The 18981-nt window shown below is 34.9% G+C and overlaps 2 protein-coding genes across 2 annotated transcripts; both read left to right on the forward strand.

Annotated features, from left to right (window-relative positions):
* Positions 1-2697: 2697 nt before the first annotated feature.
* On the forward strand, positions 2698-7291 carry LOC132606901 (protein IQ-DOMAIN 2-like). Its single transcript, XM_060320575.1, has 6 exons — positions 2698-2866; positions 3691-3775; positions 3871-4191; positions 4830-5051; positions 5627-5746; positions 6332-7291. The coding sequence occupies exons 2-6, from the start codon at positions 3716-3718 to the stop codon at positions 6992-6994; spliced, it is 1386 nt and encodes a 461-aa protein (XP_060176558.1). The 5' UTR covers positions 2698-2866; positions 3691-3715; the 3' UTR covers positions 6995-7291.
* A 3223-nt stretch (positions 7292-10514) lies between these two features.
* LOC132606902 (mitochondrial import inner membrane translocase subunit TIM14-1) lies at positions 10515-15352 on the forward strand. Its single transcript, XM_060320576.1, has 3 exons — positions 10515-10718; positions 12491-12669; positions 14728-15352. The coding sequence occupies exons 1-3, from the start codon at positions 10716-10718 to the stop codon at positions 14882-14884; spliced, it is 339 nt and encodes a 112-aa protein (XP_060176559.1). The 5' UTR covers positions 10515-10715; the 3' UTR covers positions 14885-15352.
* Positions 15353-18981: the final 3629 nt, after the last annotated feature.

The raw sequence follows: 18981 nt of genomic DNA on the forward strand, positions 1-18981 counted from the left end.
GAAATAGTGTATGTCAATATTTAGTCAAATTACATCATAAGTTTAAATGAAAGAAGTAAATCTTCTTGTGCTCTTGTTCTTTCTTTTCGTAACATCATTTTATTTATAAGAAAATAATTTGATATATTTTAAATTGAAAAATTTCTTATTGATCCTATAAAAATATTTGAAAGTTGAATAAACTAACTTTTTCTTTTTTTACTTCCAAAGAAAAATGTTATAAGTTCTTATCCTTTTTATGTTAATAAATTTTATTTAGAATATAAACTCTGATAAGTTCATGAAACTCAGAGTTGAGCTTTAATATATGTAATATCAATATCTCATAGGAGCAGTAGTTAGACTTAATAAAACATTGGGTGGTTTGTTTTGCGTATAAAAGAATGATGAATTGTTACATGTTATTTAATAGCGAATTATGTTTACCCCCACAAAGGTAAAAACTTATTCATATTCGATATTTACCCTCCGTTTTTTTATTTAGTTATGTTGCCCTGATACTCTCTTAAGAAATATTTATTAGGGGTTGATTTTACTAAATTAAACTTATTAATTATGCTTTGAAATCTAAATTTGACTATTGATAGTATTAGAAGAAAATAATAAAATCTCTCTTGATTTGCTAAAATGGACAAGTAAAATATTTTTTAATTTCAAGGCTAAATAAAAAGGAAGGGAGAGAATTCAGGACTTGTATTTATACATAAAATATTAGTATTTAATAAGTAATACTATAAATTATCTCCTCATCAAAATTACTTAGCAATATAATAAGCATGGGTATATATAAGTATTTATCCTAATGGAGGAAATTAACATAAAATTTTAGTATTTAATAAGTAATGATTAATTAATACTATAAATTATCTCCTCATCAAAATTACTTAGCAATATAATAAACATGGGTATATATAAGTATTTATCCTCATGGAGGAAATTAGATTAGAGTATGACATCATTATTGTTAGATTAAGGGCCACATGTCAATTTAGAAAAATCTAATGGCCCCACCTCTTTAAATGACATTTATTTCAAATGAGGGCCTGATTTGTAATTACAGTGGAAAAGGTGGGCTTTTGCTAGAGGTATTGATAAGGTCCAACAAACAAACGAGAAAATACAACCTCCCAAAGCAAGCTTTTTGCATTGATGTGTTTTAAAGACTATAATACCCTTAATTTTTTCATTATTGATAAAAAACAGACATGTTGAAACCACTCTTTATAATATAATATATAGAAAAATATACTATGTGACAGTTGCATGCAAAACATCGTGTGTGATACGATTTACTGATGGCATGATTTTTAGCTTTAATTAATTGAAACATGACAGACATGTGAAGCCGCGTGAGCCAAGTTTAAATCTTGTACTACAATCCTGCCACATGTGCATGTGTGTTTATCTTTCTGTTAAACTTATACTTGCATAGTTTATCCTGCTACACTAAAAACAATCAAATCAAATGCATGTTTTAAGGATAAAGTTTTATTTACTTTTCACGGGAAAGGTGGTAAAAGCCCAGAATTTAGGAAGGGGAGTGGAAGAATCCAATGAAACTCAAACACTTGTCCTTTTCTCCTTGACAATATAGTTAAATAAAGGGTAAAGGGTCAAAAATACCACTCCACTTTGAAAAAAAGGCTAAAAATATCCTCCATCACAAATTTGGGTAAAAAATACCCCTCCAGTCATTAAAGTTTTCAAACATATCCCTGTCTTAATCGGAATCCCCAAAATAATCCGATTTCATTTTTAAATCCGCTCTCTTTAAACCCGACTCAACTAAATAAAAAACTCATATGAGTTACCCGCTCTTGTGCCTAGTGGCTCCAGATGTAGGACTCGAGAACAAGTTGGTCGCACATGAGTTTTTTATGTAGTTGGGTCAGGTTTAAAAATGAAATCGGGTTACATTGGGGGATTTGGGAATTTCCGTTAAGGCAAGAGTATATTTGAAAACTTTAAAGATGAGAGGGGTATTTTTTACCCAAATTTGTGACGGAGGATATTTTTATCCCTTTTTCCAAAGTAGAAGGATATTTTTGACCCTTTACCCTTAAATAAATTCAAATATTGGATTAAATAATCATATATTTCAACAATAGAAATTATGAGTTAGTAAATAATCTTTAAAAGTGAAATAGTGAGATAATTAGAAGTAATAGTAAATCAATTAGTAATCTTTATACTTTCTTTCCTTTGTTTCAATTCATGCGGCACTTTTTGCATTTCTGAAATTCAAACAAATATTTCTTTGGTCGTGATTTTTTCATATGTCATTGAGATACTTTAAGTTATAAATTATTATGACTTATAGTATTTTTACATAATTTTTAAATATATAATCAAAATAAGTAAGTTTGATTCTCGAATTCGACCCGTGCACCTAAATTGAAGTAGAGGGAGGAACAAAAGGTAAGTTCTTTTTTCCTAACTCCTCTATGGGTGTGGATGCTTTTCTTCTCTAATGTAAAAATGCTTAATTAACATTTAACAGTGTCGGTTTCATGAGTTGTTATTATTAAAAGCAAACCTAAAAAGACATAAACTAAGAAGCATCTAATAATTATATCTGCCGGATAACAAATAAAAACAGTGACATAATTACAAATTAGAAGTGTGGGGTCTACTTACTCAGTGGGACCCAAAACCAGCTGGTCTTTTTTCATGCTCTTTCATTCTTCAACTTCATCAAGATCTGATTTTTATCTCACTGCAAGTACTAACGTAAAGAGGGGTCCAACACTTTACTAATCTCTTTTGTTTTTCCTGTACATGTATTGTGAGATAAAGCTACATTCTTTCAAGAACAAAAATTAGATATTTTTTCTGAGATCTGAACAAGGTCCATATTTTTCTACAGGTATTTCTTTATATACTTCAGATCTTTCTTTAACTTCAATATAAAAAAAAATATGTATATTTTTCATTTCTTGATTTTTTTTTTTTGCTGTCTTTGTTTCTTGTTAGTTATTTCTTTGAACTACAATCATTATGAAAATTGAAGATAGTTGCAGGGTCATTTTCTTTAATGTGATTTGGTGGGCTGTTACTATTTTGTTAATATATTAGCTTCCATGATTTTTCTATTATATATTCAACTGGATTAGTAGTTATGTTATCTGTTTAGTTGTTAAGATAAGTATTGAGATAAAGAGCCAATTTTGATCTATCAGTGTGATTTTTGACCACTATGGGACTAAGGATTGAGAATCTTTCTTGATTTTTATTCTTGTTTGAGAAATTAGATTAGTAGTGTAGGTTCATGATAACTTGGGAATCTTGGTTAGATATTACTGTTTTATTTATAGATCATGCAGTTTTATTACATCCTTTTCCTTAATGATCTTTAGGTGATTTTTGGTTCTTTTCTCACCCTTGTACTCTTTGAAGACTTATACATGGAAAATATATATACATTTGTGTATAATTGTGATCTTCCACGTAGAGGCGTAGCTAGGATTTATAGTTTATGAGTTCTGAACCACAGTTCTTTTTGCTTACTGGGATCTGAATAGATTATTTGTACATGTTAAATAAAAATTTAAATACAAATACAGAGTTTTAGCTAAAGCTAAGTTTTGAAGGGGATTAGTTTCCTGTTAATTGTTTGACTTACGTTGATGAATCTCTCACCAAAAAGGTTAAGCTAGCCATGTAATGTGCTTTGCTTTGTCTGTTAAATAGGGAGAATTGAGGAATGAATTGAAAAATGGGGAAGAAAGGAAGCTGGTTTTCTTCCATAAAGAAGGCTCTGAGCCCAGATTCTAAGGTGAGAAGTCAGACAAGGTTTCGTGAAATAAGTACAGCTTTGAAGGCTTTTTTTCTTGTTTAACAGTGACTAAAGTTTTTTGAGCTTAATTTCAGAAAGCAAGTAAATCAAAGAAGAAATGGTCTGGGAAAGGAAAGGATCCAGTTGCAGATTCTTTGCCCCCGGTTGCTTCCTCAGTGCCTCCTCCTCGTCCTGTTCCTTATGTGGAAGAGATCGCACTGGCTGAAGTGGAAGAGGAGCAGACGAAACATGCATATTCCGTTGCAGCTTCCACTTCTGCAGCTGCTGAAACTTCTGCTGCAGCCACCGAGGCTGCTGCAGCGGTCGTTCCGTTAACTAAAGTGACTCGGTTTGCAGGAAAATCTAAGGAGGAAGTAGCCACAATCAGGATTCAGACTGCATTTCGAGGATATCTGGTATGCATCTGTACATTCTAGCAGGTGTTTGGACGTGAACTTGAAATCATAATCTGAAATTATTGATTTGGGTAAAGGTTGATTTGAAGTTGCAATTTGTTTGGACATGCAATTGGTATTTTACAAGTACTTTTTTCATAAACATGAAAACCTCACAATTTCTGAAAACTATCAATTTTTTTTCAAATATGGGTTGGGCATTTGTGTCTGTTTGAAGAAGGAGCTGGTTTTTGGGTTTGGAGAGGGAAGCGGTGGTAAGAATTACGTTTTCAATAAATATGGGTTGATAAAGTAGGCTTGAGTGATTACTTTTGATTTTTTTTTTTTTTTTGAAAAAATTTAAAATTATGGGGCAAGTTTTAAATTTTAGAAAATTTGAAATCACAGATTTGAAGTTGAAATTCTACCTTTGAGGTAAATTTGGGATTTGAAATCAAAACTTGAAATCATGATTTGAAATCGGATGTCCAAACGGCACCTTATGTTCATTTTGTTCTAAATGAATTTCCCATATGTGGAAGTATTTTTTTCAGCTAGGTTACGATAAGGTTGATACTTTTCCTTATTAGATCAGTACAGCTACTAATGAATGTTTTGATACTGAGAAGGAACTTGCTGTTGTGGTTTATGATATGCAGGCTAGGAGGGCATTGAGGGCTTTAAGAGGGCTTGTGAGACTCAAATCACTTGCTGATGGACCTACAGGGGAACGGCAAACTGCACATACTCTAAAATGCATGCAAACACTATCTCGTGTGCAGTCTCAGATTAGTTCTAGAAGGATCAGAATGTTGGAAGAGAATCGAGCTCTCCAGAGGCAGCTTATGCAGAAACATGCAAAAGAACTTGAGAGTTTGCAGGTCAGTATGCTTCCATTATTCCACCTTTTTCCCTGAAAGAAGGGCTGTAATGGAATTTGATCCTCAATTTGACACCACCTGAGATCTATCTGTCTTTCAAGAGAACTAAAACTGTCACCCAATCAGTGCTTAGTGTTTTAATAAAGCTCATTAGGAAATGTTATATGCCAAATTATGGAAATGTTGACTTCAAAAGATGCTGCAATATGGAACTTGATATCTACACTTGGCCGCATCAATAATTACTTACTGAAAGTTTAATTTGCTTGCAGATTTCACTATATAAAAGTTAAGCGGCTGATCTGTTTTGTTTCAATTTTGTGAATGTTCGTTCTTGGTTTAACTTTGTCAGTGCCTTTTTGTATTTTTCCTTAACCCCTATATTTCTCTTTCTTGCTATAGCAATGAACTGAAATGCTTGGCATCTTGTAGGATTTTGTCAGCCGAACTGACTCCCCTTTTCTCCCTTTGGGGGAGGGATTTGAATACTATGCATCTATATGTGCACAATAGGAAGTTTTGAAATGGATTGTTTGCTTTTTTAGTCTAATAGCATTTCTTGTTTGTTTTGATAGAGAGGGGAAGAATGGGATGACAGTGTGCAATCAAAAGAGCAGATTGAAGCAAGCTTACTCAGCAAATATGAAGCTGCAGTTAGACGAGAAAGAGCACTAGCTTATTCATATTCACATCAGGTAATTAGCTACTCTTTTCATTTATACTAAAAAATTAGCAGTTGGAAAGAGTGCAGTCGATACATATTGGTATATCATGGAGTATGTGAAGGTTAGATGTATGCGAGCCCAGTTGTGGTGGAAGATGCTGATTCTAGGAATCAATTAATAGTATTTTTGGTCCCTTAATTATTGGTAAATTATAATTTTGATCCTTGTGATTTCTGAATTAGCACATACCATTCAATTAATTGAAATGTGCACTTTGATCCCTTTCCTTATTTACAATTTACCATAATTATTAGTTGTTCCACCACTTAATTAGCCAGGTGTTATGTTAAGCTTAAGCTTGCACTATTACTCCATATTTGACAGTAATATAGTTCTAAAAGTAGTTCAATTACAACATACTTCTTACATAAAAGGACTAAAAACACACATTTCGATTAAGTAATATAGTTCTAAAAGCAGAATGACTTTTGCATGTGTCCAAAATCTAATGAATTACTTCAGAAGAATGACTTTTGCATGCGTTTAATATTTACAATTTCACAGCTAGTTAGAAGATATTTAGTATTGCTTGTGACAAAAACTTTGCCTGAACAGAAAACCTGGAAGAAGTCACCCAGATCTGCCAACTTGTTGTTTATGGATCCAACAAATCCTCAGTGGGGTTGGAGCTGGTTAGATCGCTGGATGGGCGCTAAACCGTGGGAAACACAAAATGATCAAATGTCCGTTCGAAGTGCCAGTATTGCTGGAGGAGAAATTACCAAGGCATTTGCCCGGCATCAGCTGAATTCTGACCTCCCTTCTCCAAAGCCAAGTCACCAATCTCCTACTACCCCTTTCAAGCCAGCCAATTCAGTAGCATCCAGAAAACCGAAATCGGCAAGAGTAGCTGCAATAAGCCAAGATGACGATGCGCGAAGCATGTTCAGTGTTCAATCAGAACGTAACAGGAGGCATAGCATTGGGGTATCATCTGTTAGAGATGACGAAAGTTTGGCAAGCTCCTCATCTGTACCAAGTTACATGGTACCTACTAAGTCAGCTAAAGCAAAAACACGGTTGCAAAACCCTTTAGGCGTGGAGAACGGTATCCCAGAAAAGGGACCAGCAGGATCTGTCAAGAAGCGGCTCTCTTACCCGCCTTCACCTGCTAGACCAAGGCGGCATTCAGGCCCACCGAAGTTGGAGAATACCTCCATGAACACCTCTATGAATACATCCATTGCCGAGGACAACGTGAAAGAGGTCATCAACTAATTATTCTTGCCACAAGTAAGAAGCTATCCTGCTGCCCTACCACATGAGCTAAATCCAGATAAGAAATAAAGATTAGACAAGGCATTATTGATTTGTGGAATTCATCTTTCTTCGATATATTTCCTTCTCCCAGAGTTGTTGAGCACGTGATGTTGTGATAGTTGTGAATCATTTTACAGAAAAACATTCTCCTTGATTGTGATTACATATGATTGTATCCTTATTATGTATTCTACATAGTGAAAAAGATTACAAATTTACAATATTTATTTATTCAGTTAAAGGTATATTATTTTCTGTGCTTCTCAAGGTAGGGATAAGGTCTGGGTACACTCTACCCTCCCAGGCCTCACTTGTGAGATCACACTGGGTTGTTGTTGTTGTTGTTGTTGTATATAACTTTCCGTCTTCAAATTAACCTGTTGTTTTTCCCTACCTCCCAAGGTAAGGGTAAGGTCTGCATACACTCTACCCTCCCCAGATCTCATTTGTGGGATTACACTGGGTATGTTGTTGTTGTAAATTAATCCGTTGTTTTCCTACTTGAATTCCAGGGATGGTTGACAAAAATATAGCCTCGAATATTCATCGATCAAATCATTCACTCCAAAGGTAGATCTTTTGAAGAACTGATTAATCGGATGAGAATAAAGCTAGAGTCCGTCATGCCATATTGTGTCTTTGCTGGGTCAGTTTGAACCTCAACCAACAGCAGAAAACATCAGCATTTCTTGAGGCTAAATGCTGTTGTCTTGAAGTAAATATCACTGCAAGGAGGAGCCTAAGTAGGAATAAGGTCTCTGTAATTGGAAATGAGTTCTGAATGAGTGTATATCACGTAATGGATTGCAAATGATGAAAGATAATATGAAAAGCCAAATTCCATGGAATTGTGATGCTGTTGAGAATCCACAATATAGGAGCAGCAAATGGTTACAATGGGTGACTGCTAGTTTCATCATTCATCTGCTTTGTTCTTGATAATATCCTCTATCAACATCAATCAAATCCTTTAAGCACTAAAATGTCCATGCATACTTTGCTTAGGAAGTCTCTCACGCCCCAAAAGTGGAGGACGACTGGCATACAATGCCGTAAACTGGAGCAAATATTGCTTTAAGAAAAGTTTTTAAATGACATGTTACCATGCCCCAATTATTTCTTGTTTTCGTGTGGGTCCATTTAAGCCTGTAATTAATACAAGTTACTTGTAAAATTTACGGGATTTTACGGTCTTCGCTCATATTTTTTACCCAATGTTCTTTGTACTGAACATACTTTATTGGACTTTACACAACGTGAATCCGGATTAGCTGGACCGACATTCGAATACTGAATGGGTAGGGAGAAGAAAGCACTGGTCAATACTATTGTAAACAGAGGGAAATGTTAGAAGATTATGTTCTAGGTGGTTTCTTCTCATCTAGCTAAATTTTTGTTATGACTAGTTGATCCGGATTCTACAATTATAAAAAATAAAAAATATATGCCTCTTGTTTTCACTCTTACAACTAGACGACTCGACTGACTAACTAATCTAATGAACTAAACCCAAGGTACTATTCTTAATAGGGAAAAAAGTCAAATTTACCTTCCAAGTATAGTTTATTGTTTAAATTTGCCCTTCGTCAAAGTTGGGATCAAATTTACCCTTTCCGTCAAAGTTTGGGATCAAATTTGCCCTCCGTCAAAGTTTGGGATCAAATTTGCCCTCTTCGTCGAAGTTTGGGATCAAATTTGCCCATCCATTAGGATACTTGATAAATTTGCTCTTATATGGATGGAATTCTGACTTGGACTCCACAACACAAAAAAAATTAGCCATGAGGGATCCACATAGGCTCCAAGTAGACTCCCAAACCCAATTCTCTTTTTAACCCGTTTCCCAATCCCAATTCTCTTAACCCGTCTAGACTATTGCTGACACAAGGCACATGTGGTAATGTGAAAAGCCGGAGTTTTAATCGCATCGAGGTACACACGTAATGCATAAAATATGAGGCATGTAAGAAATTTTTTGCAGCAACAACAACAAATGTTTAATACGACAAAGGATTCGTTGTTCTCTCCAGAAACATAGAATTTATCTGACCAGCAAAACTTTCTTGAACATGACATCTATCTTAGGTGAGCTTCGATGGAGCTAACTTAACTCATTGTTGTCGCCTCCCTGTCAAAAGCTCTAAAAAACTATTCAAGAGAACTGAAAATGGATTTTCGTTGAAGAGAACTGAAAATGGATTTTCAAAGCTGAACTGCACAAATATATTTTGTTGTCTTGTTATCACTTTTGCAGGATTATAACTTTTCTGATCTTACTTCGGTATACGTTTAGGAATGTATTCTGAGAAAAAATGTTTTCCTCTATTCAGAAATGCTCTGAAGAGTTCATGAAGAAACCTTCACTGTGACAAAACAAATGTTGTAGGAGCACTTTTTTTTTTCCAAAAGAGAATTGGGTTAAGAGAATTAGGATTGGGAGACTACGTGAAGCCTATGTGGATCCAACGTGGCTAACTTTTTGTGTTGTGGACTCCAAGTCAGACTTCCATCCATATAAGGGCAAATTTATCAAGTATCCTAAAGGGGAGGGAAAATTTGATCCCAAACTTCACAGAAAGGGCAAATTTGATCCCAAACTTTGACGGAGGGCAAATTTAAACTATAAACCATACTTGGAGGGTAAATTTGACCCTTTTCCCTTCTTAATAACTAAAGCCAATATGTAGAATTCATGAAAGCCATAAATAGTACTCTCATCTTTAGCTTATGTGACAATATTTCTTTTTTAATTTGTTACGAAAAGAATGTCAGCTTTCGAAATTTGAAAATAATTTAACTTCAACTTTCTATTACCCTATTGACTAGCTTTTATAAGCACTCCATCCCCATCCCCACCACCCCTATTCCCACCCTTAACTTTCATAATGTTTGTCTAAATTATACACAAATACTTTCGGGATAATATTCTCTTTTGACATACCAAACACAAAAAAAATAAGTATGAAAACTACTTATTTTCGTGAAAAACATTTTCCTTAATTCATACCAAACACATTCTGAGTAGACTTCTAAATAAATTATATCTAAAATTATACAAGAAAACTGAACTACCTTTAAATTTTTTGTGATATTCAGCTTTTTTTCCCCCCAAAACCTGTAAAATGAATTTTTTCATTCTTTAGTTTGACAAGTGTTAGAGACTGTTTGGATGGGGTTATGACTTTTGACTTATAAGCCAAAAGTTATAAGTTAGGAATTCTAGCTTATATTTTTTGATTTATTTTTGTCATTTTAGCTTAAAAACAAATGTTTAAGAACACTTTTATTTTTATTTTATCCAAACGCTATAAAAGTACTTAACAATTATTTTGGCTTAAAAACACCTAAAATAAGCCAATTCAAGCAGGCCCTTAGGTTATATTTGCAAAAAATCTTAGAACATAAACAAACATTAAACAGTGGCCCAAAAAAGGGTCATATGAGTAAAAAATCTGCCAATGAAACTAGGTCATGTTTGGCTTGGCCCATAATCATTTTCCAGAATATTCCCTTCTTCCTCATCTCTCTCATTTTTCTTCTTTCTTTTCATTGCTTCAAAGAGAAAACCCTAACAAGAAAAAAGGGCCCATAGATATCAAAATATTGAGAAAAGACATGATTTTTTCTTTGTTCTAAATTATTCTATAAAGCCCTTGGGAGAATAACCCTTCTGCATAAAATGGTAATGAATCTTTTTGTGCTTTGAATTCTTTTATTACAAAAAAAAAAAAAGATTAACTTTTTTTTTTTTTTAATCTCAGTAATTGTCCCCTTTGCTTACTTATTTTATATGAATCTTGATTTGAGTCTGAAATAATTAGCTGTAAGTTTTGTACTTGTTGTTTGTCTTCTTTCTTCTCCTTAATTGTTAGTTGTGTTGATAAAGTTTGAATTTTTACTTATTATCCATCAAAAGATTTGATTTTTTTTAACCTTTGAACTTGGATTAAGTTTATTGCTGTTGGTGTTTGATCTGCTTAAGCATATATTTTTTTAAAAAAATATCAGTTCTGCTGGACCATGCTAGCTTGGATTGATGAGTAGCTATTGTTGTTTACACCCAAGTTCACTCCTTTTTGCTATTGTCTGTTTAAATAATATATTGTCTAATTGTTGGATTTCTAATATTGCTCCTAAACCCAAGCAAGAGAGAGTTGAAGTTTCTCAAAGCGTCATGTTTTAAAAAAGACTATCAATGATGACCCTCCATGGATTCACCTATATAAGCCGCGGCTAATGTTACAAAAAGTAGAGGTTGAATACCATTTGTAAATAATCCAAGGAGCATGACAGGTATAGGAACTACTATAGGTACTAAAGAAGCAAGAACAACTACTAATTTCATCAGCTAAGATATTCCTGAAAAGTCGAAATCCGTTTTACGTCAAGCAATACGTGGAGTAACTCCCGATGTAACAGCAAAAGCAAGACGTGTAGGTGATTGACTCATCAAGTTCCCATTGAAATAGGATCCACAAGGAAAATTACTTGCAATTCGGTGGTTATTAACGGCATTCCGAAAACGTCCGGGTCGAAATATGGCCTTTGATTTAGATCATTTTTTCCTTTCTAGTTGGGATAACCATTTTACCAGTTTTCTTCATGGAATTATTAGGGTGTTTTAACCGAATTGGAATAGACAAGTTTTGAGAGTGGGTTGATGAAGAGGACGGAGAAAGGCCCTCATTGGTAGGAAATACACGGGAGGGTTATTGATGTTCAAACGAGGGTGTTGGTGTTGAATAGCATTATATTTGTGCCCATTTGTGTTCATATAGTGTCTTCTATTTGTTGTTGGATTTGCGTTAACCCTTTTGTTGTAAGCCGTTTACTTACTTAATTAGGTGCAACACTTGCATTATTTTCAAGAAACTCGCTATTTGTTGTTAAACTTACTTAGTCTACGATGTGGCCTTTGGAACATTCACATACATGTTTCACATTTTAATGTTTAGTTTCCATATTCTTTTTCTCACTTTCACGTAGTTCTGCATTCTTTTTTGTCTCCCTTCAGTTACCATTGTTTTTCCATATTTTATTCTCAAGTATTTTGCTTTATCTATTTGTATATATGTCAAATGTATTACATGAATTTAATCAGTAGTAGACCCTGGGGCTTTGTTCGAGTGATAAGAGAGTAGTGCAAGATCATTTAATAAATAAATAAAAAGAGTGTGTGTTATATGTGGTTAGGCGCATGTCACGAGTTCGTATCTTGCTGCAGATAAAGCCTGGTATTTAAGTGGAGAAGGATAAAGTGGTTGGCCATTATCCACCGAGTATCGAGCTGTGCACTAGCTGGCCCTTGGATTTTTGTCTGTTGTGGTTTCAATACATTAATTTTTTATGTTTGTTAACATGCTTCTTTTTCCGTCTGTTGTGGTTTCATTACATTATGTTTTAGCAATTATAATTAAGAATTAAGATCATACTTATCTCCAACTTGTGCATCAGGCCACACCATTCATAGCAGGACTGACTGTTGCTACTGCTGCATTGGCGGGAAGGTATGGCATCCAGGCTTGGCAAGCGTTCAAGGCCAGACCACCCACTGCAAGAATGAGAAAATTTTATGAAGGAGGTTTTCAGCCTAAAATGACGAGGAGGGAAGCTGCTCTTATTCTTGGAGTCAGGTGTGTTTTATCATTCTTGTTAAGGTTTAGTGGGATTGCCATTGCTTAATTATAGAATACATTACAAATGTGAAGATGTTCATTATTTGCATAGATGGAGATATTATGTATGGTTATTTTGATGGTTAGTGTATTAATGTAGGCTATAAGAAATAACATTATAATGAGTATGCATAGTATTAAGAGCTGCATCAATGTTGTACCGGAGGCTGTGACCTAGTGAACCCCAGTGGGTGCAACCTAAGTCTTGTTAAGCAGAGTTACCCTGTACCTATGCTGGTGGAGAGGGTAGCAGGTACTTAGTGGAATACTCGAGGTGCGCACAAGCTGGTAGGTATACCATCAATATAGAAAAAGGAGTAGTTTCAGTGTGTTCCTTGCTAAAGGGTAAAAATTATGGTGAAAATTAGTCTTTCGTGGTAGATTCTGCACATTTATTGTTTTCTTGTTGCACGTTCATACTGACCATTCATTTCATTCTAACTTACTAAATAAATCTCATAATATTGACTATTTATTTTAACTAGAGAAATATCATTATATGTCCCTTAGTCGGGAAGCAAATATGAAGTAAAGCAAATATTGATGAAAAATGAGTTTCCTTTATTGGACTTTGGACATTTATTATTACTCCCTTCCTTCCAATTTAAGTGATGCACTTTGACAGGGCACGGAGTTGAAGGAAGAAATATTTTTGAAACTTGTAGACTAAAATAAGCCATAGATATTTGTGCGGTTATAAATCATCTCATTAAGGGTAACATGAGAAGTTTAATTTGGAACTGAGGTGTAGTTGTTGTTGTAATAGTTTTGTATCTTTTTTAACCATATATACACTAGCCTTCTAACTCACATCCCTTGTTAACCATAACTATCAGACTAGCCGTACTTGTGCATTCTTGAAACTTCGAGATCAGAATAAGTTAGAGATGTCAGATCACAATTGATCTACAAGAACGGCCCCTTTGGAGGATTAATTACTCAAATCTTTTGGAAAGTCTCTGATAGATGTAAGAGCTGGTCTATAGCATCAGTATGGTGGTTCTTCATTTCCCTTTTTGTTTTCATGGACTCTTCTTTGTCAAGTGTTCTGCAAGAGTGAAATTAGTTTGACATGGTAGCTAAGTAAAAAGCTATTATTCTGGAACAAGTCAAAAGTGTATGCTGGCATCAGGTTTTGATGCTTTTGCACTGAAGACAACTGTTAGGGATATCTTTGAGATTAAGGGGACGAAATGTCCAGATCCATCTTTCCTTGCTTCCTTTCCATAGATCATATAGGCAGTAATATTTGTCTCCTCTTCTTCATCCAAAAAAAATATTTGTCTCCTCTAAGAAGGCTATATTTAGATACTTTGATCTCTTTTTATATCTCCGATGAGACTCATCTAGTACTTTGTTATGTATGAGGAGATGATTTGTGACATGAGGTGGGTAGACTTTGATTTCGAAGTAGAGTATATGGGCAAATAGCATATTTGATTTGTTTTTCGTCATCCCCTCATGTTTTCATTTCCTGACTTTGGTCTAGATGCTCTGCCTGCCAACACCCCCCCCCCCCCGGGCCCCCCGCCCCGCCTCTTTTTCCCTTTAAGCTTGTGGTTTGGTTGATTGTAATTATATAGCATACTTGCTAAAGTGGAGAAAGTTATTTCAACTCTTTTTGCAATATGGGTGTGTTTGGTATGCAGGTTTCCAGTTTTCCGATGTTTGGTTGGTCAAAATGTTTTGGGAATATTTTCTCTAGGAAAACAAGTTTCTAAAAATGAGGAAAATGACTTTCCTAATGGAAGTAGGGAAAACAAGTTCCATAAGTAACATTCCAAGTTAATTGTCTCCTCCCCACCCACCCAACTGCCACCCCCGTAGTGTTTTAGTAGATTACACACAAATGCTCTTGGGATAATATTTTTTTCTTACTTACCAAACACTAGAAAATAAGTACTTTTCTAGGAAAACATTTTCCTACATACCAAACACACCCTATGAATGTGCACTTTTAGCAGATAAGAACTGCAGGAAGATTCATCTTCTCCTTTATTGAATTGATATCAACAGGGAAAGCACTCCAGCAGATAAAGTGAGGGAGGCACATAGGAAGGTGATGGTAGCCAACCATCCAGATGCAGGGGGCAGCCACTACCTTGCTTCTAAAATTAATGAAGCAAAAGACATAATGCTTGGAAAGACTAAAAACAGCGGTTCTGCATTTTAATTTCAACTGAGTCTCTTTAGAAGTTACAAAACGCATGGTAACTGGAGGCGGATCATGCTTTCCGGCACTAGACTAAAATTTTAAAGTGAAGTGGATCATCTATTTTTGACCAAAAGGATGTACATTAGTTAGCTAGAGAAGGCAACATCTGTCGGTTGTACGAGTTCACTAAATGTGAAGAAATTCCAGGCAAGAGTGCTGATCTATTATGTACTTTATCAATTGATGAGACAGATTCATGGTTAATAATCTGTTGGTTTCTTCTTTGTTTGGATGCTGGAAACAAGCGCGATATCAGATTATGATGATACAAACCTGATAGTTCATGAATTCTTCCATTATCTTTATGTAATTTATCAATTGATGAGACAGATTCATGGTTAATAATGTGTTGGTTTCTTCTTTTTTTGGATGCTGGAAACAAGCGCTCTATTGGATTATGGTGATATAAGCCTAGTAGTTCGTGAATTCTTTCATTATCTTAATGTTATCTTTTTCTAAATGAGAGCAAGTGTCCTGTAACCTAGTCCAGTTTAGGAGTGATTCCTAAAATTTACGAGCCATGTCTATTGGTTGCATGACATCTGTATTTGTACTATGTTTTAAGCAAATAATGGTAGCATGTATCAGGACTTCAACCACTCAATGCAACAAGAATTGTAAATGCTTAAATCGTGTTATGTAGGGTGATAGTGATTTGTTTCTCTCCACAACAATGACATTCTGTGATAACGTGTGTATTGATCTCAAATCGCAGGAAGTGCAACAGTCCTAGTAATTTCTGTTTTTGAATTTAAGATATCTAAACAAGCTGAGAAGTCAACCCTCTTAAATGTGAACCTTGTGAACGACAGGGTAAATTAGGTAAAAAATCGTTCACGTTCGGTATTTAAGAACAAACTTCGTTTGCATTCGGTACGTTAAAACTTATTCATTTCGGTGTTTATATCAAACTATATAGTTTATCATGGTTAGTGAAATTTTTTTGAGGTGAGTGCAACATTAATTAATTTAGGAGTGACGGTTCCCAACATGAACAAAACAATATTGTTTTATTATACATTGTAGATAAGTCTCTAGTGACAATTTGTACAATGATCAAAAGTCAATCTTAGAGGTTGTTACAATATGTTCAGATCAAAAGCGAAACAAAGAAAATATTGATCGGGCTGAACGTGTCTCCATTGATTTGCAGAAGGTGCACAAGGTAGAAGACAGAGAGTCTCTGCACTTATGACCTGTTTTTAAACACCTTGCATCTTGTTTGTCTTCCCTCCTAAAAAGAAAATATGTAGTTGTATATCAGAAAGAACTGTCACATAGAGAGCATATATTATAACATGAAAACTCCATCAAGATGTGAAGTCTATCCATAAGCATATTAGTCAACATGTTCGGTCAGAGGACTTTTTTTTTTCTTTCCAAAAAAAAGGTTCGAATCAGAGGATTTTTAGTTTACTGAAAGAGAATATTTCTAACTCTATTGTTTCAGCCTTCACCTTTCTTTCTTATCTGCACAATATCTTTTCAGTCAAAGGAATAAGTTTTACTAACTTTTTGAAGGACTATTTTGTGGTGCGGTCAGGGAAAAAATCTCTAATTTTGTGTCGAGACAGCAACTTCTATTTTGAGGGATAAACTTCTTCACAACTGTATATGAGTATGATCTTCAGCTAACAAACCTGCATTGCATTTTTTGATGGCATTAACAATACTCTTATCGTTTATAACTGATATGCCTACATAAGCGAAACATTTACTTAGCCGAAATTAAACATCAAGTCCACTTATAATTGTCACCTAATATTTTTGTATAATACAAATGGGAAGCATGCGGGTAAGAAATAGTATTTTCCGTATGTTATGCCGCATTTTAATTTTTAGCAAGTCGCAACACTGTCTGAAAAATAAAAGCACCAACTAAGTTTATTAACGGCCATTAAGAAATCACTAACCTAAGAAAGCAGGTGGTAAGAGGTCCCCAAAGTGAGTTTTTCATATTCAACAGCCAAATATACCTCTGAACTTTGCGAAAATGTCTAGATATACCCTCCGTTTAAAGTTTGGCTCATATACGCCCCTGCCGTCCAACCTTTAGCCCATATATACCCTTGTGGCCGTTAGTTGCATTGCTGGATTTTTCCAACCCTTAATTCTTTTTTTTTTTTTAAATCTGAAATTGCCACATGGCATTTTATTTTCCACATGGCATTTAAATTTTAAAACCCCTCCCATTTATGATTTAAACCCCCCCCCCCCCCTCCTCCTTCTTCCAATACACCACCCACAAACAACCCACCGTCCTTGTTCACTTTTTTTTTTTTTTTTTTCTCCTTGTCAAAAATCTCCTTTCTTCCAAGGCGTAACTGCCTGGTAAAAAATTAATAAGAGCTCTAGACTATGGTGGGAAAGATCAAGCAACTAGTGTCCCCTTTATTTTCTTGAGTTTCTTTTTTGGTCTCCTAGTGGAGATGAATCCACTGTGTTGCATTGCACCGGTGTCGATGGATCGTGATAAAGGAAATCCGGCGGTGGTAAAGTCACAATCCGTGAATCAAAGTCAGCTAGAGTTTGATAACAATGTGGTTGTGAAACCGATAACCCCCTCCAATACCCGACCCATGAAATAACCCGACCAAACCCCTCCCTTGAACCCATCGACTAAACCTTCCAGTTGCAGAGAACAACAGAGCTGCAACATATCCACCAACTAACAATGCCACCCAACTGAAAATTCTCAAATTCCAAAGAAAATTTAAAAACATCCCAACAAACAACATAATCGCACACATAGACTGATAAAGAAGACTTACCTCCATTTGGTGAGTTTATCGCTAAAGGAATTAGTATCGGGTTTCTCAAAAATTGATTCAATGTTAAACTACACTAATCCATTTCAATCAAACAACAAATCACAGCAATCAGTTATCCATAGAAATCAATTGAAGCATGACTTGAAATTGTGATAAGAGTAGAGATGGACCTCAAAATATAAAATAGCTTGTTACTTTGCTTCAATGAACTGGGACCATAACTCGACTAGAAATACCTTGAGTTTAACCGGAGAAGAAAATGGATGATTGTGTTTTTTATTAATTTTGACGGTGTCAATGGAGGTTTCAAGTCGTGATGGAGAATAGGCCGTCAACGATGGCCGGTGATGTGGTGAAGGAGCGGAGAAACAGTGGTTCCCTGGTAATGTCGGGTTATTTGTGGGTGGGGTACTGGAAGAAGGGGAGTGGGGGTGGGGGTTAAGTCATAAATGGGAGGGGTTTCAAAATTTAAATGCCATGTGGCAATTTCAGATTTAAAAATAAAATAAAATTAAGGGTTGGGAAAATCCAGCAATGCAACTAACGGCCACAAAGGTATATATGTGCTAAAAGTTGGACGGCAAGGACATATACGAGCCAAACTTTAAACGGAAGATATATCTAGACATTTTCGCAAAGTTCAGGAGTATATTTGACTCTTTTCCCATTAATATTTTGGAATTTGCTCCGCAATAATAGGTTCAACGATATTTTTTGCATTCAGCATGAACATAACACTCTGAAGCTCCTCTCTAATCCTTCATTACTGCTGGCATCCATTGGTTATACAAGCAATAGCCTGCTGAAGTTACTGTAGAATAAAATGATTGAGCTAATCTGAATTATTACAACTTTTTGTTTGTCTTTATGAAACTCATTTGTAAAATAATGTTCAGTTAAACTTAGATCACTGAAAAAAAAAAGTCATTTTCTGCCATGCTTTTTGGGAATGGAAAACGAAAGTTTAAATTAAAGAAAAGTTCAATATATTTTGTATGGTTTATTTAGAAAAAAATTCATAGACATTATTTTGTATTGATTTTAAGTTATCTTTATTTCTAAGTAACTTCTTAAATTTCTTCGTAAAAGAACATTTGTAGCATGTATAAACTGGCAATTCTTGAGTGAATCTATTTTTACTCACAATACAGGAAAATTAAGTTTAGAAAAAGTAGCTTCTGGTAGAGCTCAACTAGGTTTTAAGAAACTTTACAACAATTCGGCTCGCGTCATCCCGGGCTCACCGCAACTAGTATTTTATAAAGGGAAAAGGGCCAAAAATAC

Source organism: Lycium barbarum, chromosome 8 (assembly GCF_019175385.1).
Source record: "Lycium barbarum isolate Lr01 chromosome 8, ASM1917538v2, whole genome shotgun sequence".
In the NCBI taxonomy this organism is placed as follows: Eukaryota; Viridiplantae; Streptophyta; class Magnoliopsida; order Solanales; family Solanaceae; genus Lycium; species Lycium barbarum.

What these genes read in the sequence shown, in the direction of transcription:
- LOC132606901 (XM_060320575.1), top strand. Translation starts at nt 3,716, where the DNA reads ATGGGGAAGAAAGGAAGCTGGTTTTCTTCCATAAAGAAGGCTCTGAGC. An exon ending in CTCTGAGCCCAGATTCTAAG is followed by an intron (nt 3,776 to 3,870) that starts GTGAGAAGTCAG and finishes GCTTAATTTCAG; the next exon opens with AAAGCAAGTAAATCAAAGAA. An exon ending in CTTATTCATATTCACATCAG is followed by an intron (nt 5,747 to 6,331) that starts GTAATTAGCTAC and finishes TTGCCTGAACAG; the next exon opens with AAAACCTGGAAGAAGTCACC.
- LOC132606902 (XM_060320576.1), top strand. An exon ending in GCTCTTATTCTTGGAGTCAG is followed by an intron (nt 12,670 to 14,727) that starts GTGTGTTTTATC and finishes TGATATCAACAG; the next exon opens with GGAAAGCACTCCAGCAGATA.